The sequence below is a fragment of the Perca flavescens genome, chromosome 18 (assembly GCF_004354835.1).
Source record: "Perca flavescens isolate YP-PL-M2 chromosome 18, PFLA_1.0, whole genome shotgun sequence".
NCBI lineage: Eukaryota > Metazoa > Chordata > Actinopteri > Perciformes > Percidae > Perca > Perca flavescens.
In genome coordinates, this window is record NC_041348.1 from 6,249,209 (window position 1) to 6,276,508 (window position 27,300).

General features: G+C 38.8%; 1 protein-coding gene across 1 annotated transcript; it reads right to left on the reverse strand.

Annotated features, from left to right (window-relative positions):
- Positions 1-139: 139 nt before the first annotated feature.
- Positions 140-26,756, reverse strand: meis2b (Meis homeobox 2b). The gene is made up of 12 exons (XM_028605533.1): positions 26,304-26,756; positions 25,655-25,887; positions 25,044-25,185; positions 24,872-24,922; positions 24,564-24,614; positions 24,260-24,406; positions 19,501-19,615; positions 7,043-7,182; positions 3,694-3,770; positions 2,284-2,342; positions 1,872-1,961; positions 140-224 (listed from the first exon to the last, which is right to left on the reverse strand). Exons 1-12 carry the CDS (start codon positions 26,313-26,315, stop codon positions 166-168), a joined length of 1,176 nt encoding a protein of 391 aa, XP_028461334.1. The 5' UTR covers positions 26,316-26,756; the 3' UTR covers positions 140-165.
- Between the last annotated feature and the right edge of the window lie 544 nt (positions 26,757-27,300).

Here is a 27,300-nt window from a genome sequence, read left to right on the forward strand (position 1 = left end):
GGATTGGTAAAGAATGGGAAGAATAGAATAGAAATATGAGTGAAAGGAGCAGAGGAGAAAGTGGGGGAATGGTGAAATTGTTTTTTTTTGTTACAAATGAAGACATACAACAACTGGACTACTTACTTTACCAGTGTTTTTCAGGCTTGCCTCAGTGAAATGGATTTACATGTAGTGCCATTGCCCATCCATGCCCATGTTCATGCCCATGCTACCCATTGGCCCTGGAAAGAGGAGTAAAAACAAAACAACAAGATAACAGACTACTCAGAATCTGGTAGAACTCTTACAGACCATTATTATTTACAGCTGCTGGCAAGCAAAAGTGTATTTACTAGTTTCAGCTTTGATGCTAGCACAAAGGATAAAGTGCCTTTATCACAAAGTTAAAGGTGGTATAAACACAATTCTAACTTGTTCTTTAGATATCATGTGAATGAGTATTGTATGTAGCAAAGCGTCTGTGTCTGTAATTTTACTTTAAGAAACAATTTCATCTCTGTTTCCAGTACAGAGACAGGTTTAGTCTAGTTTAACAAAGACTGGAAGCAGGGGCAAACTGCTAGCACTACATTACATTCAAGAACAGATGAAGAAAGAGAGATTGGAGAGACCGGAGATGTTACACTGTAGCAAACTCAAACATTTCAAGCATCAGCAGTGTAACTTTTGGAATGAACAAGTTTGTTCCTGAAAATAGCCTTGTCCCAAATAGCTAGGTGTTAGCAAATGACGTCTATGCGACACAACTACGTCATGGCAGGTGTATTGCTTAAATTGCGTAAAGTTGCAAGCAGCAATACTGGAGGCCAAACACCTGGCACATCAGGCACATTTTCAATAGGCACTACAGTAGTCATTTAAAAACAAGTGTATTTCCATTGTGTCATAGTGAATCTTGCAACTTTGAAACTGAGGCACAAAGTCTGGTAGGAAACTATGTTTATAGGTAATTCTGAGTTCAGTATCATCCTTGAAAATAAACAACCTTATCAGAATTGTAATATTTGTATGTTTAATGTACCGTTTTACTGATTAATTAAAATCAGTTTCTCTTTATGAAACATTGTAGCTTGTTTCTGTCTCTTCTTTGACCTTTGGTATAGGAGAGTTTTTTTTTTCCACTTTTCTCCAAGACTATTGGGCTAAAACACATCAGCCAAAGCACAACTTACCCTCAGAGAGATCACACCAACATGCTTCTTAAAACAGTGGAAGGATGGTTTGTGGTTATTCTACAAATTGATTTCCTAGACAACTGTATGATTAGGTTTAACTTGCACTTTCAGACAAGGCTAACTGGCTAACATGGATAACCTTTTATGGCTACATTATACTCTCTTACAGTATATAACATTTGTTTCTTCTTTTTTGGATTTTTTTTTATTTGGTTACAGTCTAATGTTACTTGATATGATATTGAATGAAGATGAACTCAGCTAATGAGGTTATGTTTTCCTCCAGAGAAATGATCTGAATGTTGTCATCTTGTTAAATGCTTTACAACGAATTTCATTTATGTCATGTTGTACTTGCTGGATTGGCACCAAAAAATGCCACTAGACATAAAACATGAGGTGCGTAATTGTAGTAAAGCATTGATTTTTAGAAGGTCTTATGATAAAGATTTCAAATGACCAATCACAAACTGTTGCCTTATGGCAATGCTATACAGAAACAGACATACATAACAATATTTATATATTGTTATGTATGTCTGTCATGGCACATTACTGTATGAAAAAAAGTGCTTAAAAGAGCACTTCAGCTTTTCTCTCTTTTAATTGTTTAAAACTCAGCTGACCACAACCAGAAAATGATTATGGAGATTTTGCCCTTGATGGTTCAATAAAGAATGGGAGATTGCTCACCTCCAGGTCGGAGACCCATGTGCTGCTGCCCATCAAGAACAAATCCTCCCATTGGCTGGCCATCTGGACTGTAAGCTGTTCCCTGACTCACTGTGAGAGCAGAAGCAAGATTGTCAGAGTGAGCAACCCAAGAGTTCTACAATCGCTTTGCAGTTAACCCAAACATGCTGCACACAAAGCCACCTCCTCCTTCTTCACCTCCTTCATGCAATCCATACTCCAAAAGCCTTATGATTGGCTCCTCTGATATATAATCTTTCTCACTTTTCATACTGTCTTTAATTCCTGTCTCTGTAGCTGCAAAAGGTGATATTAGTAAGGCAGTACAGTTTGCATTTAGTTTCACCTGATCATTTGATAGAATGGAAGAAACAATTTAGTACACTGAACATTAAATAAACTGCAGTTTTACCTGCTCTGTTGGACTGGTCAATCATAGGCTGGACTATTCTCCTCCTTGCATTGATAAACCTGGAAAAAAGAGCAATATCATATGAACTATTTGATAAACAGGCGAAAGAGTGAAGATAAAGCATGAATGAAAAAACTAATTCTGCTTCCACACCTAGTATGTACCAACATTATTATTTTTTTAATAGTTAACATTCCTGACCTTGGAATATGTGATAAAATATAAAATCAAGGTTCAATTTCTTGCTTTTTTGACAGTATTCCGCAGCCTTTTTAGTTCACTAGAGAAGTTGAAATAATCTAAGTAAGCTTTGAATTACAATAGTACAAAGATTTTTCAAGTCTAAATCTGTTGTGCAGATCATATAAGGGAATCAACTAGATCATTAGTAAAATTAGTAAAAACAGAGCTCCCATTTTTTCTGAAAATGTTGAAAACAAAAAAGAAAAAGTAGTGTCACATTAGAAAATATTTATTCTTAAATTTTTTGACCCACCCTGACCTGTCCCCTCACCTGGTCTACTTGTAATTCTTTCAAAAGAAAGATGTCCCATACATCATCTGTTGCAGCACTTTGCATTGTGGAATACAGTATGTGAGATCAGTGACATCTGCGTATTTTTGGTAATACTGCAGATTTTGATTTTGTTTGCATACTTCATACTACATCATTCATTTTGGCCAAATCAGTACATATTGCTAGTATAGTATGTGCTTTTGAAAACGGCCATAGTGGAGGAATATCTACTACTAGTGGAGGAACCCTCAGCTGTTTTTCACAGTTTCCCATTATTCAGAGGCCTGTAGTCATGACATGACTGAGCCAGGCATGCCATATATTGCTATTTCCAGGATAAGGTAGGTGTGTTGTAAATGACTTTAGCATGTCAGTAGTTCCATACATGTTTATTTACTGTAGTACTATGTAAATTGGGAGGTAAATTATAGGAAAATAGATACAATGTTTAATTGATACACTTTCAATTAATTATTTTAAATAAATTGCATGCATAAACTACAGTATTTCTGTCAGTGCACAGTAGTGCTGCTTGGGTTTAACATGTGTAAACTCAACACAAATAAACTGATGGATGAACATCAAACAGCTGAATTACTTTTATACTGAAAAAGGGCTAAAATTGATTACCATGAGCCAAGATCCTAAATTATAAGGAGCCCATCTTTTATATCATTTTAAGCAGCTGTTTGAACATCTATTTTTGATGGCCATGCTAAATCCGACAAAATATGTATGACATCTGTGTGTTTGCTTTGACTTAATTATTGTTATTAATTAAGTCAAGTGAAATGTATTTCTAAAATGGAAATTTATTTTCCATACCAAAGAGACAGATTGTGCATGTACATGTGGATATGAGAGCAGTCAAATCTGGCATTAGAGTGACTTACCAGTTGTTCACTTGAAGGATGGTGAGGCCTGTGTCTTGTGCTAGCTGCTTTTTCTGTTCCTCTGAGGGGTATGGGTGCTGTGAGTGACAAAAAGATATAACATTCAATAAATAAATGTCAAGGCTCGAGACATTATTATCGATGACATTATTTCATATTGTTTGACGACCGATCGGGTGGGATATAAAGAGGGACAATGGTGACTTTTTGTCTGGGGCCTCGATAAGGTTAGGTCCCCTGTCCCCCCCTAACCCCCTCCATCTCCTTGTCCTTGATCCCTTCACTGGCTCTGTGTGGAAAGTGTGTGTGTGTGTGTGTGTGTGTGTGTGTGTGTGTGTGTGTGAGACAGTAAGATGAGGGCGGCAGATGGTAGACAGAGGTGATCCTTGTACCCCTTGTGCAGGGTCGCGGGACATTCCCCATTCTGCTTCTGTCAGCCTCCTCCTGTGGTCATCAGTGAAGGATGAGCTTCCAAGCACTTCATTTTTAAACTGCCTTTCAGGCTAAGCGCACACACACACACACACACACACACACACACACACACACACACACACACACACGCACACACACGCACACACACACACACACACACACACACACACACACACACACACACAGAGCCACATATATAACAATAGTGACACCAGGTGCAAAAATGCACACACAAATGTTGATATGGTTACACACACAATACAACAGTCAAGTGACAGATTACTCTAAACTTTGCCCTCAAATCAAAGCTCTATATCACAGACAGACAAAAGAAAAATAAATCCCTCTGTCCATCCCTCTACAGTCTCCATTTCACACGTGACCAAACGCCATGACATGATGTTCACCAGAGGGAGTCTTGTGTTGATTCAGTAAATGATCACTCAAAGAAAACCATGTATTGATCCCTCTTTTATTATAGGCTACAAAATCATCAACCAAAAGATCAATGATCTAATTTTGCCCCACAGTCCAAATCCTTTCTTGCTTTAGCTAACAGTCTGAATAGAGTAAATCTGGCCTCTAATGAAAGGACTAAATAAAATCTATTTTTTAGTAACATGTTTAAAAGAAGGCTAGTTCGCTATTTGCACGTTATAACTTATTTTCTAATATGCTACTGTTTGAATCCATGGTTGTATTATGTTAACGTATGACTCTATCGCCTCACTGCCAGATCCTCATACTCAGAATTGAAGATGACATTTGGAATTTATCATTGGACCATTGGATGTCAATCTTGATTGGTTAGGGAGGACATCCTCCCTTGGAGCATCACCTTACGTGTTTTGACCAATAACAGATGAGCGTGAAAAAAATGAAGTACATTTACAGTTTTTCTCAATCGCTGAAACAAACTTACAATTTTCAAAACTCTAAGTACAATCCTCACACCACATGGTACATTCAGCACATCACTCTAAGTAAGCTGCTAAAGGTAATTACTCAATCATGATCAGGAACTGAAAAAAGAAAATATGCTGAAAAAGTATCAACCTCAAGGGTCATCCAATCTCTCCTCTCTTTCTGGCCACAACATTTTATCGACATCACACCTGATATCCTCCATTGCAATGCAATGAGGGAAAAACTTTTGGTTATCCACCCCCTACAACAATCTGCTGTGATATCCTCACCTGTCACCTGTTTGTGTTTGGTTGCTTATAGAGGAAATTGAATTGTTCCCCATATAGCCAAATTCTATTCATCTGAAAACTTTTACAACAAAACCACATACCTATTATGTATCTAATATATATGTAACAGGTAATTGTGATTGTTGGTTGCTCTATTTTGCATGTATAGGGATTCACACAATAAACATGTTTATAATTGAATTTGATAATAATATGATTCCATAGCAAATTAATGCAAACTATTTTGATCTTCAAGGCTTACTCAATGAATTTTGTGCCAAAGCAATGACAAATGACAAAGTCATGTATTCGTAAATAGTCATATAGTTTGACAAAGTTTAATAGTCATTACCATTGTGCTAAAGCGATTGAGAAAAACTGTAAACACCATCAGATTTCAGACGTTCATTCAATATTCTCAACTTTCATTCCATATATTCAGACTTTCATTCCATATACCCAGACTTTCATTCAATATCCTCAAGTTTCATTTAATATATTTAGACTTTCCTTCAATATTCTCAAGTTTCATTCCATATATTCAGACTTTCATTCAATATTCTTCAAATTCATTCCAATTCAATATTCTCAAGATTCAATATATTACCAGTCAATGTTGGAAGAAACCAGTTAACTATGCAGACTACTTACTTTTATGGGAGAAATACAAATAACCAGGAACAACAACAACTCTGCTAGTCAGGCAGGCAAAAAGCTTTTATATCGTGGTTAGATTATTGCAATTTATTATACTCAGGGTGAAGCCAAAAAAACAATCTCACGCCTTCAACTAGTACAAAACAAAGCTGCTTGGCTTTTAACAAATACTCGAAGACAAGATCATATCACTACAGCCTATTTTGTTCAGCAGTAAGTTTTAGGGTTAATTTTAAGATTTGACCGATTACGTTTAAAGCACTTCATGGTCACAGATGCAGGAACAGTTACGTACCAGGCTAATGGTCCAATAATGAATAATATAATGAATTAAAACCTTTCACAGCTGTTTTCTCTATAGCTTCCACAGAAGGGGATCTTTTAAGGGTCTTCCAAACGAACGATAAAAGCAGGAGGCTACAGCTAGTTGTGGACAGAAACACCCCCCCTCCCAATGGCCTACCAACCGCGGGCCTCACACTGCAACGTCTGACAAAACATAATCCCGCTGTTTTCACACCCTCAACGACTGATGAATGCTTGATCGCTTGGGTGTTGCAATAGGCCTTTCAGAGGCCAAAGTCCCCTTGCACACTTTTCATAGACACATCCTGCCATGGCAAACACTTGTGCTTAACAAATTAGGCCTGAAAGGGAATGGGGAACAGAGAGGGGATAATTCAATTATCCTCCTTTTTCATCTGGAAAATCTAAAGGTGCGCTTTGGAAAGGAAGGGATTACAGGACTTGTATGGGCCTTTAACAAACTAAACAACTGAGGCACAGAGCTGTGGAGTAAGGTCTGGCTACACCACAGATACATTCTGGGATATGAGAAATAAACAACACTCTGGGCTGTCTGCATTTCTGTAAAACAATCACAATTGTCTTGCGGCACTATGCTCCGGTGGCAGCGACGGTTGCTCTGCAAAATAGTCTCAGAAAGAAACTTATTTTAGGGGAACAGCACCCTGCAAAAGTTTGAAATCTATTAAAATCCACAGCTAGATGTTGCTTGTACAGAAAGGCAATTTAACAGGATCCAGGGTAAATTCCCTTACCGTAAGGTGCTGGAAGAGCCATGCTCTCATTATATTTGTTGCTACTTTGGGGAAAATGCCTCGTTTCTTCTGCCTTTTCTTGTCTTGGTCATCCTCGTCTCCTGTGCCTGGTGATGCCAGGCTGTTGTCGAGGGCATCTCCTGCAATCAGAGACAAGAGGAGTGACATTATGAGAAAGCTTTAGTGTGGCCCTCATTCTCCTCCGTGAAAATGTGCCGCTAAAGGGCAGACAGAGGAAGATTTTTTCCTATGTAGCACAGTAGCACAAGATTCTTGCTTTCACCTCCCTTGACTCCCTGGCCATTGGATAATGAAGAGGAGTTTTGTAGTGTGGGAGCTCAATAAAACCAAGAGCTATTAATTCAATCCGAGCCACGCGTTTGACATGCGGTAATGACTGCAGGAGCTGTGCGCCTGAAATAAAATAATGAACGTTCAAACTGCTGTTGGACTCAGTACTATGTACTGATATTTATATGTGACCACTGTTTGAAATAAGACTAAACGTTTTCTTATAACTAAAAAGAGGATAACAAAACAAAAACCTAGCCTGTGACTGAAGTATGAACCCAATAACACCAAACCTTGTGCTGTTTGAAGTAGGAAACATGCCGTTCATTTGGGGCACTGAGGCAAAATGTAGGGGGGGTGAATGGTGTTCATTGATTGACCCCCCCCAATGACAACAGCAGTGTCGGATTTCATATCAGGCTATGGATCCTTCCATTACCAGAATCCCTGTTTGATTCCAGCATGAACCTGCCACGGATCATGGCAGGAAGCTTCCTTTCAGCCCCTTGTAGATACCTCACTCCATTTGCAACAACAAGGGGCAATCCGCTGCTTCTCCCTCTTTGCCATTAATTGTGCATCACGCGAGATGATTTACTTTTAACAGTGGTGGTTATTTTTCTTGCCCTTGAGGCAGAGAAGCCTTGAAAGCTTGCCTGGAGGGCATGTGAATAATGCATCTGAGTGACTCCTCCCCTGAGGCGTGACAGGAACCCTACATTTCTTAAGATTTGCCCTAGCATGTCTTTTTGTTTTTAGAGATGCATCAATCAAATGCGCCTATATGAGCCATATTCATGCATAAATATTTTAGCTAATGAATATTGACATTAAAAAGGATGTATTCTAGGGTCGTAGGCTCTGGGGGTTGTGGGATTTTTGATGGATGGTGTCCAGCTCTGCGTCACAGACAGAGTACATGGTTCACACTGCCTTTGTTCACTACTTTTCACTTTGTTTATTCTTACACCTCTCTTCAGCCTGTCGATTAAATTACTTCTTTCTAGGCAAATGTTCCCTCAGATGGTGGAAAGTTCGAGATCAAGAATAGGCATGTTATCTTCCTTCCAAACAACAATGACAATACAGACTAATTATCAGTCTATAGTAATCTAGCAAAATTAACATCAACAATTTAAAAGAAAATGTATGTAATGATTATTTTTTAAGACCTACTTGATATAACTGATAAGACTGGTGCATCTCTAGCTCTTAAAGAAAAAGGGCAAGTCTATTTAATATAAAATGAGAAATCAAAGAGCAGCTTTAATAATAAACAAAGACTTGAGTTTTACTGTATTATTTTAAATCATCAGATTATGAAGCTACAGTTTATATGTATTAAAAATCTTTTTAAAAAAAGTTAGAAAGACAGAGTGAGAAAGAAAGAAAAAAAGGAGGAAAAGAGGACTCCCTCTGCCTAATTATATCTAAGTAAGGCCACTGTTCTCCCCCTCGAACCCCATCCTTGACACCCCACCCTAGTCCACCTCTTCTGCTCTCCTCATCCCTCTTTCTTCTGCTCCAGAGAGGGGAAAGCCGCAGGGCAGATCTTCTGCTACACTAATCGTTACTGACTGTTCCCCGGCAACTCGGCCAATCTAACCAGTGTGTGACGGTGCAGTCTCAAAGTCATACACCCGTGCAAGTCTCCCATGCTCCCCCCCCCCCCACACCCCTGCCCCCTCTTGTCTCTTTCTTTGCCTGCCAGTGTCTGCACAGTAGATGAGAGGGGGTAGATGGAGGGGTGGGCAATACCGCAGGGATGGCTGGAGTATTGCCCTGGGGCTAAGAAGAAACACACACACACACAGACACACACAAAAACAGCACCCTAAGATATAAAGAGTCTTCCTTTCTAGCCCCTTCTACCTCTGCTGCTCAATTACGCTCAATGCTGTTCAGCCTGTGTTGTTATAGACTTATACCTATGTAAACTATTTAGGCCATTCCCACTCAGCTGTTTATTTTTCGTTTCTATTATGCTCCTTCCTGCATTCACACACTGCAGAAATCTCCATCTTTGCAACATTTGCCTAAGGTGGTAGTATAACATTGGAAGCTGGACCAAATACTATACCTAGCCTCTTACTTACAGAGATTTGTGGCTTACAGAAAGTTATAGTAACAATCATTTTGTATGTATTCATTACTGTTATATTATTTTTAATTTAGTCATTGATTAAATACTTATTGATTTATTCTGTATTATCATTATTAATTTCCCCAATACATGTACTGCATGTGTGTACATGTGTGGCATCTTTGATTGGGGAATTGGAAAATGTATATTTTTCAAATTTAGTTTTATTTTCTCTCTCATCTCCTCCTCCATAGCATCTGCTTTCTGTCACTTTAATGCTGTTGATGTAGTCGGTGGATGACGTTTCCATAAGACGGAGCAGCTAGCAGAACTGATTGCAGCTCTCCCAGCAGCTGGTTTTGCATTGGTGATACAAAACCAGTGCCTGTCTAATGAGTTGAGCAGAGCCTGATCCATCATCAGTGACACTTTGGGGCTCCTCCCCTTATTAGACATGATACACATCTCTAAATGGAGTGGTCTGGAAGGTTTCCAAGACATGACTAATCCTGCATGTGAGAAAGTAAACATGACGATCAGAAGCTGTTGATGGGAGATGCAACTCTTTAAGCTGTTTGAAGGTGACCATTTGCAGTTTTGATTTATCACATTAATGGTGAAGCACACCTGACTCAAGTAGGCTACAGCCTAGTACGTAAAAATGTCATTTGTGCAAACATGTGAAAACACAGCAGGCTTGTCAGCTTTTAGCACAATATCAATGTCAATATTTTACCTAAGAAGCCATCCTTTTTTTGGTTTTAAAAGATTGTCTTAAAGGTGGAGTCAGCCATTCTGGAGAAATATTGTTGATATTGGAACTCAACACCCAAACAAATACATACCTCCTGTAAGTGCTCCTTCAGTAGCTTTGCCCCCCCCAAGCCATGGCATTGCCAAGGGAATGCAAAACAACACCAACCACTAGGCTAGATGACCAAACCAGTAATATGGTTTGTCGTGAGTGGGCATGTGGAAGAGACACTTACAACTTAACAGACTCCACAAAAAAGCATTTTGGACAATAAACACCAACATGATGCCACATTTTTACATCTCCTAAACCGAAGGTCCGATTGCTACCAAACTTTCTGTAGATCAGGATTCTATCAAGCTTATCAAAAGTTGTATAAAACTTGTTAATATTGTATTTGATTTTCAAGATGTTGACCTATTCAACTTCACTTTAGTGCATATTTGTGGAATTTATAATCTATCTGCATGGTGTTCACAGTGAAATAAATCAGTACTTATTCAATGTGTTGTCACATTAAGCCAAACACTGGTTTAGTGATGTTGGATATATAGTAATTTATAATGCAAACAATGCCATTGAATGGATGTTGGGGCAGTGTAACATTTGCTGTTACCAATTGATAGATTGTGATTTGCCTCATATACAATGATGGAATGCACACAGAGTCAAGAGGTTACTTTTTTTTTCTTTTCTTTTTTTTTATACCAATGACCAATATGATCCATCACGAGTACACCTATTTTAACACACACACACACACACACACACACACACACACACACACACACACACACACACACACACACACACACACACACACACACACACACACACACATGCTAACGTGATGGTTTATTTGTGTATTCATCAATGTGTTCATTAGCTTTGTCATCAAGGTAATAGGGTGCTGTCATTTTTGTATTTGAATACTGTAACAGGCATTACTGCATTAAACTACTGATTTTTTTACAGTGATTCAATACATTTGATGAAATGTATTGAATTATATTCCTAGATTATAGTCCAATAAATGTCTTTAATCTATAATGTCTGCCTTGATTAGTTGTGTGAATAACATTCAATGATCTTTAGTGAGGTTAAAGATTTTGTGATTTATCTTGAGTTTTTTAAAGAGGTCTTCAACCTTTTTTCTTCCTACTTTTACCAGACAGCAGCAGCAGGAGGGTCATTAACAAAACAAAAGATGTTGCCTAAACATCATTGCTACACATGGGGGAGGTGTGAAATGTTTTCTATTCAACCTAATTAGTTAGAACCTATTTATGGAAAAGGAAAGAGATGGCATTAAGTTTGGATTCATTTCAGATGTCAAACTTACAGAAGCATATTGCTGTAATGCAAGAAAACGGTATCAGTATTCCATTATAACGTGAAAAGTTTGCTGTTATAACAACATGCTTTTCACGTTATAACCAGGGGTTAAAGACAAGTGGGTCGGAATGATGTGGAACTGCATTATGAAACCTTTGATTAAAAGTAACTGAATCTGATTTGCACTTTCATTCATCAGTGTTTCATTCTGCAGCAGCGGTGAACTGCAGTGATGTAAGTCCAGTTTCAGGGTTTAGTTCATATTTCTGCAATAACAGCAGGACATTTGGATGTCTGTCAAACTGTTTAAGTCAGTTGAGTTGAGTGAAGGGATGATAACGTTGTTGGTAGCCTAGTGGTGACAAACGAAGACTTGGTGCCTGTTGATTTTATAGACTAGGGAACATCGTCTCCAAATGCAGAACATGCGGCAGGAGCTTGATGGCAAAGAACCCACTGCCATCCCTTATACTCCCAAACTTGAGTTGTAAGTGGACTGGTTGTTGGAAGAACTCTACAGAGACTGAGTTTTACAAACAGTCAATGTAGGTCAATTCCTAAATTTAATATTAAGAAATTTAAACGACAGACAAATTCTGAGTGACTGTGACCTTATAAAGTCAAACAACCAAATTTAAACACCTTTTACGTTGAATATGCCCAGAAATAAGGGTATGTAGACGACTTAAGGATAAAGTCTCCTCCCCGGACTCTTGATTTAATATTTTTCTCATTGTTTGGCTGTATTAATCAATGGTTGTTCAATAAAAATCACGTAAGAACCCAAGGAAAAGCTCTGGGGTGCACTTCATTTCTTGGCAAAAGCGGATCAAAGACCAAAGGATCAGGAGTTTCTTCAAACCGGACCTCTCTCAGCCCCCGAGGTGAGTAACAGCTTATTCCCGCACTACGGCTGTACACCACTGACTATATAAACACACTCCATATTCAGGTAGAAAAGTCTTAGATGCCTGTGTATATTGATATATCTGTGCATAGAGATGAAGAGAGGTGTATATTTTAGGAATTTTTTCGAGGCTGTTGTGGGTCAGCTGCCTTGTTCCCCCTTCCTGTGTGTTTGTGTCTCCCTTTTCCTCTCTGTGTCTGTCTGTACTGTGTTTACCTGGAAGTGGCAGGGGGCGTGTCAGGGGGAACTGGGTCAGGAGGCGTGGCCATTCATCCCTGCTCTGTCGCTGGCACAGCTGAGGCTCATTCACTGATTCACACCTGCAGTATTTAAACCCGGGCTGTTCACCTCCTCAGCGCCAGATCGTTACATACCCTGACGTGTTAACTTGGCTCAGTATCCCTGCTAGCAACTCTCTCGACTCCACGTTTGTTTTGTCTAACTACTATTCCTCTGTGCAGATCCTGCTGTACCTGCTCCCCACCTGCCGTGCTCCGCCGTGCTGCCTGCCTGTCTGCCTCACGCCAACTCCGACATATCCACCTACTTCGCCTGGTTTCAACTGTGGACCTTCTTCAGATCCGCCACTGCCTGGTTTCAGTTCACTCCTGGAAAACTACTACCACAGCCTCGGTTGTTCATCTCCACTGCATATCGTCATCTAATAAACACTTGAACTATTATCTGTGTCCTGTGAGGTGTCTCTGTGCGTTGGGCCATATATACAGCCATAACAGAGGCGGAGTAAAGCAGGTTGAGAGGCTTAACCCCCAGCGACAAAAAGGCCAGTAGATGTCAAATTAGGAGGCTTGACGTGACCTTCGGCCCCCTCCTCCTCTTCTTGCTTCGCTTACTACTTAAGAATAGGAAGCCAGGGGTCTAAAAAAAAAACTGTTCCGTGATTGCTGTAGGCTAGAACTGCCGTCGCTGCCTGCCACTGTAAAACTTAGTGAGGCAGGTTGTGACTCACGTGTGCGCTGCCTTGCTCTTGCAAGGCATCTCGTCTTACAATGGGTAGTTCATAAAACACAGTGCTTTCAGCCTCCCCAAGTTCTCTCACACTACACCGCTCTTCCGCTCTCTTCACTGGTTACCAATTGCTGCCCGCATCCGCTTCAAGACACTAGTACTTGCATACAGGGCCACGAACGGATCAGCCCCAGCATACATCCAGAACATGGTCAAATCCTATACCCCAACCTGCCCACTCCGCTCTGCATCAGCCAGCCTGCTTGCTACCCCCTCACAGTGAGGGAGAACTAATCCCTCAACAAATCCCGACTGTTTGCTGTCCTGGCTCCTAAATTGTGGAATGACCTCCCTATTGACATCAGAATGGCTGAAAGCCTACGCATCTTCCGCCGAAGGCTAAAAACACATCTCTTCTGACTACACCTTGGGTAAACGTTAAAAATTAAAATATATATATATATTTCTTGAAGCTTCACTTTCATATGGCTCTTTGTAGTTTCACTTATTTAAAGCTAATGTACTTGCACTTACTACGTTTTGAACCATCAGGGTTGAAAGCACTTAATTATAAGTCACTTACATGTAATGTAACACAAATACCAACTTTCGCTTGGCATCACGGAGCTCTGTAGCCAGCGTGACCAGCCTGCAGTTACCTAGTTTTGCAGGATATCATACGAATTGGTGTGCATACATTTTCGTACTATATTGTACGAACCAACACAGTCTAACTCTGCATGGTCAAGGACCTCTGGCGTTAAGTTTGAACAAAAGAGGGGTACCTGTTGCGTTATTTTTCGACGGGGGGGTAGACATCATATAGACATTCATGTTAATCCCTTACCGTCGGATATAGACGAAAGAAAAAACACAGCCCCCTTAACTCGAAATCTGTGACAGTTTTATTATTGGTATTTTTAGCCCATAACAGCTGCTTTAATCAACATTTATTCACGAGATCTTATCATGGATTTCTTTTAATGTTATTATTTCGGTCTGTTTTGGACAGGGAAGCCTTTTTTTGCTTTTTTGTTTATTTATATTTTTAAAACTATAACGCTACATCTACCAACATTTATTTAGATGTTATCATGGTATTCATTTCTTTATTTTAATAATATTAATTCGGTCTTATTACCGGTGAAATATTACAGTATGCTGTAATACAGAACATTACGATATGATCCGAGCTAGATGTATTCAAAGCCGATATCCCACAATGCAATGCAGGCATTCATTCACAGAATCAGACAGCGATCAGCTGGTCTTTAACGACAGTATCGCTTCAATGTACATATATATAGTCAGTGGTTTGGTCACCAGCAACAACACGTTGCTCAGCTTTGTTCCAGTGAGTTATGCATTGTAATAACGTTTAAGAAAATCAGCGGAATTGACGTAATAATTACCCCTCCTCGTCTGTGAAAGAATGTTGCACGTTGTACGTGACAATTTACACAATAAAATACAAATAACGGAAAAATTGTGTTTTATGGTAAGAACTTTGATTTGCCTTATAAAAAACCTACAGTTGAGTGTTTGATTGTTGAGCATTTTTTTATTTTATTTTCCATGCATAGTTATTTAAAAACGCAATTTTCTAATTTTATATTAATAGCAAGGACTAAAGGGAAAAAAACATGAGCATATTTATGTGTGGGACTTAAGTTTGTTTTAAAACCACACTGCATTATTAGTTGTTTTAAATAAATGACTTTTTTGAAATATCAATTTATGAAGAAAATTATCCTTATATCAATCACCGTGGTTACAGATTGTAGCCATCCTAACCTTTGTAGCCTTTTTCAAAATTAAGAAGGGACTAGTTTTAGGAAGCATTTTCAGGAAATTAAAAGGCAGATTGTTGCTGAGATTTTTGTTCACAGAGTAAGATCCTTTATATGGGCTGTGTGTTTGGCATTTTTGGCACAATTCTACCTCAGCCTATATACTGCACACAGTGAAATGGTTGAATGAGATGTACAACTCACACACCTCATTCAACCATTTCATAAGCTGAGGAAAGGGTCGTGACATTAGTCAGAAGGTATCAGAGGTCATAAATGATGAACCAATCAATCAGCTCTAAATAATAACGCAGCAGGTACCCCTATTTCGTTGAAACTTAACGCCAGAGGTCCTTGACAATGCGTCAGACATTTGACGAGTAGGGAGTGAGACTGTATTGTACGAACCCGTTCGTGAGAATTTGTTGTCCTGCTAGCGGTAGCTAGCTAGCTTGGTTAGCAGGGTGCAACCGAACAATAAACATGACATTTTAAGCGGCAAGATGTTACAAATAACTTTGTTGAAGTAAAATCACCTAGTGGAATGATCAAAGTTCTGAGACAAAAACCCAGACAACACCCAAAAACAAGTTCTCGGCTTTTTGAATGTACACAGTGCCATGGTTAGCATTGCTAGGTCTCTATTTTGTCGCTACTAGGACGACCTGTCAATCACAAGGTAACCACTCCTAAAGCATACCCTGCTTTATCGTCTATTTTCAGTGTGAAAATTTACAAAATAAACATTATTCTATAATCATATAGAATACCATTATGACATTATACACCACCATTATGAAATTTGTAATGTGCAAGTATATTGTACAGACCTGGCAGATTATTTAACAGACTGCTGTGACTCATTTACAAATACTTTCATAGTGTTTTCTCTGTTCCCCAGTCTACAGAGAAACTGCATCTGGACTGCTCGCATGGGCATCCTGGTGATTGTTGGGCACACTGCAGGTATTACTGAATAAATTATTCCACCTCCTAAACTGCTGCCACGGTGCTATTTCACGTGATTACCACAGTAATCACGTGAAATAGAACCAGTTACATTTGTAGATACCTCTAGAGGTACATAAAAAAATAAACTCTTTGTAATCCAGGTGAATCGACCCTCAAATAGTAAAATATGCAAAATTTTCGGAACACAAAATAAAAAATGTTGTCATTTGTTATCAAGTATTATTTGTTTTCTGTGAGAGCAGACATCCAGCATTTATCTCTTTCTCTTCCCTCTCTTTGTAAAATATTTCTGACATCCAAAGCATGACAGATGCTAAAGAGAGAGTAGCCCATGGTCACAGTGAAGCTGTGATGTCATTGGCATGTCAACACCTCTACCTCACCACATTCCTGACTTCAGACTCCAGGCTCTTGATGTGACAAAAAGATGCAACCTGTTCCTCACGCTCATTTTCTCAACACAAGTGTGCAGGATATTTCTGCGTCACTCCCACTGCCTTTTGTTTTATTTGGGTCTTTGTGATGGACATTTCAAGCTTCCCCTTGTCCTCCCCCTTTCAATCATCCCTTAGAGAGCTCAGCCCCTTTTGCTGTGGCCAACAGCATTCCCCCTGGGGTTGAGCTAAAGAGAGCCCCTGCATATCACACAGCTTACAAGGCAACAACCAAAACCTGAGGAGCTTCGAGAGGAGGAGGCATGACACAAACCACCAGCCACATATTGTATGGATCATCTACCTGTGGTTAGCCAGGGCTGGAAGCCACATCACAACCACTTTAGTGACAGCAAATTTTAAAAGGTTTCATCAGACCATGGAAGCATTACTAATGACATCCCACTATCATGAGGACCACACAATCACTTCCTGTGTTGGATTGTCATTACATTTTTAACTTTCGTAATCATTCTGGAATTTTGAAAACCTCATGATGATCTTTGTCATTTGTTATTTCTCTATCTGTCTATATTTTATCTGACTTTCTGTTATTGCACTCAGTCCCAATGTTATAGTCTTTGAATCACTTTGAATCACTTTGAATAGGGTTCTGTCTGTAGCCCAAGCTTTTAAATTGAATTCTTCTATTGTGTTTGGGATAAATTCATATAGACAAATTGTAATAAATAAATAAATAAATGAATACGATTTTGTAGCAAAGGCTACGATATTCTCCTTTCATCATGAGTTTTTGTAAAGAATGTGTCCCTAAATATTTACTGCTGACACTTTCCCTGTTATTCCTAGAATGTTTGGTTACTTTTATCCAGCTTAAAGCACTTTAGCTTGAAGACTGTGATCTTGGTTAAACATAAAACAAACAAACAAACAGGCCTATCACCAGATTGGCTGATTTGACCATTTTGAAACATTTTCCCTCTAATTTAAAGATGTCTGTTTTGCCATGTAAATCTATAGAAGTATTTTTGGGCTCCATGGCATCAAGTGGCGGACATGGAATTTTTAATTCCACTGTTTGGCCGCTATGTCCAATTGGCTTCAAAGCACAGCGTTATTTCCTTAATTGCAAAAGAAAAAAAAAATAAAACATTGCCAGTGAGCATAATCCAGGAAGCAATTATGTCTCGTCCAAAATGTTCGGGGATGGCAAATTAGTAGGGTATACTTTTATGTTGTAGCAGACAGGGTTCAACTGTGATAGTTTGTAAAATTGCAGGTGATAGTTGGGCAAAGGCACACAATTTGGGAGAAAGGGCACAACCTGGCAGGCTGGTGTTAGAAAGATCAATCATCAATCTTTTTATTAGTCTATAAAAACTAATGCAGAATAGTTGCATGTGAACATAATCTTAAAAGGAAAATTTAATTGAATGTAAAATTTAATTGAATTTAATCTGAAATGAACATGATATGCCTCTAACTGTCCTTACTATCCTTTCAGGTCATGTGTTTAACTCTTCACTGGCATGAGAATAGATTGGAAACAAGGCAGAAAGGCCCAGGCAGAAGCAACAGGTAGCATGCAGAAGATCCTGCAGCAGCAACCACAGCTCTGATCATTCTGCCTTCTTCCTTTCCTTTGTTCCTCATACATAAAGTACTCTGTCCTTACATCCCTACAGGGGGCATTCTACACTCCCATCCCCTATGCATTCTCTCTCAGGTCAAAAGGGCATGGACCTTGGGTTTTCCCCCAATGATGTTTAAAAATAGCTTAGAGAAAAGAAGCTATTTACACTGTGGCCGTTCTTAGCTTGTCTCAACACACAATTTCTGGATACTTAACGGTTGAATTAAGAGTTATAAAACAAACATTTCACGCTGTGTGTATCTCAGGTGAAGTTGAGAAGCAAATATCATTTTTAAGAGTCTTTTTCTGATTGTCTCTTTATCCTGTTAATTTCTCTTGTCTTGCAAAGCATCCTCCTATTGTTCTCAGCAAAGGTCTGGTCCTTGATGCCTAATGTGCAGAGGATGGAAAGTTGCTTTGAATTCCATTCTATTTTTACTGCGCCCAAAGGGGAGAAAAACAAAAACAAGCCATAAAACCCTTATAGCCTCCAATTAGCAAATCAGAAATCACATTAAGTGCAGGAACACCAGGGGACCACAAGAAGGACAAGGGCTGGATGGCATCAGAAGGTAAGTGACCTGTAATTGAGAACCCACACTGACCGTAAAAGTGAGGAACCGCAATTAGATGGGAAAATCAACCTTAAATGCCCTTTTGATGTTTTTCATCTAAATAATTTACTTCTATGTACATTGTGTATTGTATATTTTATTTACTGTCAACAAATTTGTTGTTGTCAAGTTTGTCAATGTGTATGTCGTTTGTTGTGAGTATGTCTCTTAAAGGTACAATATGTAATAATTCTGCATTAAAATATCTAAAATGTGACTAAAAAACAACTATAGGCCTACCTATGTTATATATTTTGTTTAGTTATGTACTATATATATATATATATATGTTATATACCAAATGTTTTTAACAATATTCAAACCCAGAGAAATTTTAATTTTATTTTAATGACACATGAGGACACACAATTCGTTTAGTCGCTTGTCGCCTTTAGTTACCCCTCTAGTTACTAAAACACAGATGATAGTTTAATTTAAAAATCAGACTGCTTAGTAATTCCCTGAAGCAGCTGGTTTTTAGCAAACATTACTCAGAAGAACAGTTAAGGGGTAAATACCTGCAAGAGCAGTTCTCACTAAACTGAATTATCTCTTTTCATCAATGCCATCAAAACAAAGTGATTAGATTAAATACATGCATGAACTTTTTGAAAGGATCCCCCTCAGTCACCAGTGTCCATGCTTCAGAAAGGGTCACAAGAAAGTCAAAGCTTTGATTTGAAAGAGGACGCAGGAGGCCTGCGAGTGCTCTTACCAAGTTCACTGGTGTTGTCGCCACTCTGAGAGACATGTCCTCCACTGGACGGTCCTGGGGTGCCCACAGAGGGCATGGAGTGGGTGTCATCCATGTCTCTCCAGGATGCAGGGTTCTGAAAAGGTAAGGAAGAGGTCCGCAAACCAGGGAACAGGAAATAAGGAAACAGAGGAGAAGATGAGAGGAGAGAGGAAAAAATAGATGAGAAAGATCCAGTAGTTCCAGTATGAGGTCCATTAAGCAAATTCCAAAAGACACAAAGACAGCTGTGTGGCATGATTAGCAAAGTAAGTTGTAAAAAATGTGATCAAGAACAATTACCATTCTGTCCAAGAGGGAGATTTAAATATAGTTGCAACAAGACTAGCAGCAGAATTTTAGAAGACAGTTTAGTAACCCTGCAGCATGTGGACCCTCCTGTGTCCTGGCTGTTACTGTGACCTGTGTTGGGAGGAAACCCTGTATTTATTGGGCCGATTGGCCTGGCCACTCAGACAACCACAAGCCCAAACCAAACAGCAGAGCTCCCACTTCAGCCTCTCTGCGTCAGCTGTTTGCCTGATGGTAATTAAATGAAGAGCTCGGCAGATGACAACAAGAAGCGCTGGGACAATGGCGCAGTGTTAATAAGGCCTCTCAATGATGGCCCCTCTTTTCTTATCCAGCCATCCAATAATTACAACTCCTAAGTACACACAGCTACATAAAGAGGCGCCATGTGTGTCCACGTTTATCAAGCTAATGAAGGCCTTATTTCCAACATCCCATCTGTTAAAACCCAATTAAAAGGAATGGAGGGTAGTGTACAGCCAAGAACCCACGTGTATGAGAAATACACGGGTGAAGAGAATTCTACCAAACATTATGCATACATGCCTTACACAGTTTCTCTTTTACTTTCATGATTTTCCAGACCAGCAGCAAATTAGGGTAAAGACCAATATCAAAATGTACACAAACTATGTTTTTTCCAACATGGAAAATATTGTGAATGAAGGGATGTTTGTTCAGCAAAATCAGGTCAAACTGGTTATTATTGATTATATAACCATTTCTGACAGCTATTGTAACAAAGAAGACAATTACCTACAGACTGATGTACAAGAGAAACCAGAGCAGTCCAGCTTAAGGAGGATTTAGGACAACTGTGGATAAACAGTTATTGTAACTTTTCAGGTACAGTACAGTTGGGGTGTTTTTTGTGTTTCTGGTGCTTCCACACGCATACAAACTTAAAAAAAAAAACAACATCCATGCTGTTTTGAGTGAGATATGGGTTTCTGAATGTGTCTTGCCTTCAGTCTCCGGGTGAGCTGTTCAAAATCTGCACGGCTTTCTACGTCACTAGCCGAAACGAAGGGGCCTAGGGGGCTAACCGTTAGCATGCTAGCGCTAACATGCTAGCTCATTCTCAATGGAAAAACACTGCTACAACACACACAAATTCACCCTAATCTACAAAATAAATTGTATAGAATTACTTACATGTCCCTGTTCTGCAGGTATTCCACGTAAAGTTGGAAGTGCGCTCTCATTTAGAAGAAGTCTCCCGGCTAATCCTGTCTTGTACAGGCCGAAGTTGGAGAAACAGCTAGCTAGCTCATGTAATCCTTACCTAGCTACTGCGAATGTGCGACTGACAACAAAGATGTTATAAAAGTTGAGAAGTCTCACTCTGTAGCTAAAACAGAGACCTGAAAAAGGGTGAAAAGAGGAGCTGCAGCAATGTGCAGTACAACAAAAATATGGTGTTTTTTTTTTTTAAATTAAACCATGTAAACCTATTCTGATACAATCTCAAATTACAATTATTAAACTGAAAATGAGCATAATATGGCCACTTTAAAGTGCTGAGCATGTATAGTAACGTCGTTTTTTTTATTCAGACCACGTATCTTCGTTGCATGTCATCTCTCTCCCATCAATTCTTAACCTATTACTCTCTAATAAAGGCATTAAATGCATAGTGAGTATCGCCTGATGTTGATAAAAAGTTTTTACTAAACCAGTGTGAGGGGTGTCAGTAAAGTCACATGATGGTCTAAATGTAATTTTAGATGATGATTTTAAGAATAGAAAACTGTGGCTTTTTGTGATGAGGAAATGGTCAAAATATATTTACCAAATATCAGTACATATGAAAAAAACAATTCCGTAATTCCATCTTAATTTTAAAATGTACTTATTTGTATTTATTTATTTATAATTTTCAAAAATGATGCCAATAGAGATATGTGTAGCTATGTTCACTGTGCAGTGTCCTTTGGTAATGGAATATCGAAGAAGAAGAAAATGACACTAAAAAATAATTCTTGAACCTGATGACATAAAATCATGCTGCCAGATATCCACTTCCTTTTAGAAAATACAATGTTAGGTCTCAATAGACAACATTTTTCAACTGGGATTTTTTTTTTGCAGGGAGCAAAGGATTAGACATCAGGTGCTTTCAGTCCAACCCACAGTGTCAAAGGAATACAAAAAACACAACCAGTCTAACAAACCAAACCAAATGCCTGTTTTTACCCTCCTCTTGTCCTTGGGTCAAATTTGACCCATTTTCTAAAAGTTTCTATATCAGAAATTTTGGTTTCTTTCAACAACAAATAACGCTCTTCACAAGTAAAATAAATGATCAGTTCATTACTTTAATTGAATTTGGGTGTTTTATTCAATTTTATAGCATTTGAAAAAAAAAAGATAAAAGAACGTTAAAAAACTGACAAAAATGTCAGAAAAGGCTTCTAAAAGGCAGGAAAAATCCCACAAAATGTCAAAAGGCACAGAAAAAAGTTGACAAAAACATGCATAAAAAACTTGGATAAAAGTGACAAAAACTTCAAAATGGTGATCCAGAAAAACAAAACGGGAAGAAACAAGGGTTAAATGCAGATATACGTGTAATCACGCACACTTATTCAGCCCTTGTGAATGATAAACAGATAGTGGTACACTCAGTGGTAAACTTGCATGTACGTTACACAGCTGTGCATGTCTTTGTACCCAGAGGAAAGAAGCACATCCATTATGCAGCAGTTGTTAGGAAGGCATTACAGCAGGAGAGTGTCCTGTCAAATCAACTGGTGGCTCACACACAACACACACACAAACATGTCAACTGTGTTTTGTGGCTTAATGCAGAAGGAAGAATATTAAGAATTGAATTCTCAAGAACAAAGATAATTTATGTTCATGAAGTTATTGAAATCAATGCTGATATTTTTCACAAAAGCCACAGACAATATTTTGAGCCAGTATTCACATTTGAAAATTTTACAGTCAAAATATTAAAGGATGCACTCTTAGCAAGGTAAAAATGACACTAAAAACCATTTCAGATAGAGTTTATCAGCCTTTTCTGGCCCGTGATTGCCTTGAAATCTATTACAATGAATTTAGGATTTGTTTTCAACCTGTATACTTTATATTATTTCAAAAATCTATTTATAAATTTTAAAAAATCTTCCATGAACACCTGTAGCAATGAAGCTCGTTAATGTTAATAAGTTAAGAGTAGTCGATCCATGGGACCCAGTGGAACACATAATTGAAGTACAGATGGAACTAAAGGTTAGTTTACAGTCTACAATTCATGGAGGAACTTCCATCATATCCAAAGGGAATGATAGTTAAATGCTTTCTAAAATCTGAATAAAACTCCATGAAGTAAGCTGTTTTCAGCACACAGACAATTAATTTGTTGTAGTAATGTGTCAATAAAGCAATACTCCAACACTGCTGCTGCTACACTGTAGCTCTGAACCACTAGAAACATTTTGTAAATGAACACAGGTGCCAAAAATAGGAAGAGACGGTGTAAAGCGCACAGCAGGGGGGCAGCCTGACAAAGAGCCCCTGCACTCTAGCTATAATAATCCTATTGGCTGAGAAATACCAGGCTGAGAGGGACTGAAGCCCAAAACCAACACTGTGCAGCTGCACTTTGTGTTAAGAAGATCACCATCATCATGTCGGACTACCTTCATATATAAATCAATAGATAAATAAGTAACAATGTCTCATTTGCAGGCAAAATATGATTTAAACAACAAATCTCAATGGCCCATATTGTGATTATTCTCAAAAGAGCTGTTTCTCTCTATATCTTACAGAAGTCTTCCGCTGGGGCAATGTTCAGCATAATTAACAGGACTGATGCCATCAAACAGCAAACAACAGCAGCCTTCGGTTTCATTAATGCTACCAAAAACTCACCAAACCCAAAGACCTTTTATCCTGTTTTATGACATTCATCAGATCTTTTAAAATGTCTTATGTTAAAAGGCTAAAGGAATTCAACTCTAACATCCTTTCAGATTCACTGCATTGCCAGTAAAAAAAAATCTTTTTAAATGGCCCCTGTTGAGAAATGCATTGGTCTACAGTAGTTATTCCCAAACCTTTTGCCTTAAAATAAGCACTGTCTTCTTGCAAGTCACATGTTTAAATTGAATTCTTTTCTTCTCAGATTGTTTTATCTGAATCTATAGAGATAAGTCCGGAAAAAAAATATTATTTTTTGTAGCAAAACATGTTTTATCAAAGTGATTGTACCCTTAGATGGGCCCCAAACCTCAGTTTGATAACTAGTGGTCTACAGCATAAAGCAACTATTATCCACTTGTGTGGGTTAACAACAGATGTATGTTAACTTTTCAATAATGGGATAAACGCAGGACTCTTCAAGCAACTCTCCGAGTTCTTAAATTAAAATAAAACAATTCTTTTTTTATGAATTTAGAGCAGGCAGGTGACTCACATGATCTGCGAGGTTGGTGGAGGATCCGGAGAGGTCGTCGAAGTCCGACTTGCAGATCTCTCGGTCCTCTATGACCAGGTCGATAGGCATTTTGCCTTTTAGGCAGCTGATGTACCGATGGCAGAAGTTATCACAGAGCTCATGAACCTGCGAAATCCAGTATTTCATTTAGATTCTCTGAATTTTGGCTGAGCATCAGAATAATAAATAATTAAAATAGTCAGTGTTGTTTAAATACAGTGTTGGTACAAGGTGTGGATTAGATCTGGCATTGAGCCATCAAAATATATACTTTACGTATTACCTTTTCTAATTCCAGGAGATGAAATCGTAGGACTTGAATCGCTTGAATCATCTAAAAAATACATGGTACCAGAACATTACATGGTTTTAGAGACACCCATTGTGCTATAATAATAATGACGAATAATAATTATGAAATGTGCTAATAAACAACATAATATTATTTTTGTTTTATTACAAAAAAAGAAGAAATGTGTCATTTAGGTAGGTTGCCCGTGCAAGTCTGTGACGTCGCGGTGCGGGCAGAAAAAAACACATTACAGGAAAGAAAAAAAGTGGAGAATAAATGTGAAAGAAAGAAGTGCTCACCAAGTTATCTAGCTCTGGGTTGGAAGAAAATAAAGGTTTCTCTGCGCGGATCTAAAGAGGGAAAGAAAATGCTTCAGTTGGTGTTTCACTGCTTCTTACACACATTGCTTCTTATTTAATTTGGCTCCCTTGCTTTTAGTGTATTCAATTCAGTACACGTTTGTGCTTCTACCTGTTTTGCAAATACGGCTATGTCTTCATTGAAGGAGTCGGAGGAGCAAACGTCTCCTCCCGCAACCCCGGGCTCCCTGGGCGTGCAGGTCGCCAGCTCGCACTTCTCAAACACCAGAGCCAACAATGGAAATAAAGGGTGGCTGTAACACAGGCAAAGACAGGCCCATTTTATTCTATAGCCATTGTTAGGCCTGTGCATGAACTATTGCCTATTCAGTAGGCTATCAAAGCGGCAGATAACATTTTAAATTAAGCTGGTGAGTTCAACAAAAGAATACCTCTTTTAAACTGCGACAAATATTTGTTTATTGCTACTTAATTGAAAGGGAACAAACGCGCCAATGTTTCCAATGCAAACAACCTGTTAAGAGATTTTAATCAATTCTCCATGCTACTGAGGTATTTCGTCTCGTGTCAATCAGCAGCAGCAGCAAAAAATAAATAATAATAATTATATATATATATATATATATATATATATATATATATATATATTTTTTTTTATAATTAATATATATACATTAATAATAAGGTTTAAAAAAAAAAAAGACAAATACAAGATTTTTTTACGGAATATTTATCTTTCTGTTTAATAACACGTATGCATACCCGTATATTTGGTCCTTGTCTCTCTTTAGTGCGTCGTTGACGGCGCTGCCCATACTGCTGGGCATGATGTTGTGCGGCGCGTGGGCTCCATAGTGCTGCGTCGGATGCGGAGGCGGCCCGTGGTTCAGGTGGTGGACCTGGGGCAGGGGCCGGGGGGCGTGCGGGTCTCCGTACATGGAGGTGGGGACTCCGACTCCGTCCATCGCGCCTCCATAAAGAGCCAGCTCATCGTACTGGGTTGAAATTTGAAGATGACATCAGGGCATGTGTCGGGAGGACAAGTGGAGTAGGGAATTAATAAGCGGAAAACTTGGGACAATTATATTCTTATAATGTGTTTGTTGTATTCAGTAGGACAATTTAGGCATCAGACCTGTATACTTTATAGTTTAAAACCACGGCTACTTAACTTTTTTTGCATATGAATTCAGATCATATCGTTTGCATGTAGCCTATTTAATAATAACTTGTGCAACCCATTTCAATAATCAAAATTCAACTTAGAAACAAAGGAACAAATGCCGCACTCTGCTCTTGCATATAGCATCACCTTTCATTTAGAAAAACTAACGTGTCGGTCACTCCGGACCTTCATCAAGAGTATTTTTTTTAAAAAAAAAAAAAATCTAAATTCAACAGATAGATTTACCCTTTGCGCCATCTCCGTGCGCAATTTCCAGACGTGTAAAGAAAAGTTTGGTGTTGATGAGTAGGAAAATCGATGACTTTTACATCCAAGAGGGAATTATAATCCTGCCCTGTAATGTGGCATGGGGTAAATCAATGACAGAAATCAATGCAAAGTGATCAAAAAAGGCATAGGTCCTTCCGTTGCCACGAGGGCCAAAATGCGCATGTCAACTGGCAAATGTGTTCTTAGTTCTTTAACGGGTGATAATCTGTCAGATGTGAGTGTTTGATGATGTTGATTCCGCGCATCAGTTGTCCTTATCACAGGAATGCCCTGACGGTCCGCGGCTCAGTGCAGTCTGCACTCAGTGTGTCCTCATGTCCATGTCTCTTCGCGACACGCTCACTGTCTGCAGGTCGGCAAGGCAGCTGTTTATAGGACCGCTCTGTCGTCTACAGTACACGCTGATGACGGAACGTGGAGGAGCAGTGTGGGTGCAACCAGCCTCTTACTACTGACACGTTTTTTGTAAACATTGTCTTCCGGTCGTTACTTTCAAAATAAACCTGGACGACTAAACCTTTAATGATCCCGTAGGCAAAGGGGGTCGTTCACACACACACACACACACACACATATATATATATATATATATATATATATATATATATATATATATATATATATATATATATATATATATATATACAGTATAGGTATAGACCTATGAATGAACACATGTGGAATTATGTACTTAACAAAAAAGTGTGAAATAACTCTTAACTCTTAAATAGGTCCCAAGAGCAGTCACAAAAACCATCAAGCGCTACAACGAAACTGGCTCACATGAGGACCACCCCAGGAAAGGAAGACCAAGAGTCACCTCTGCTGCTGAGGATAAGTTCATCCGAGTCACCAGCCTCAGAAATCGCAAGTTAACAGCAGCTCAGATTAGAGACCAGATGAATGCCACACAGAGTTCTAGCAGCAGACACATCTCTAGAACAACTGTTAA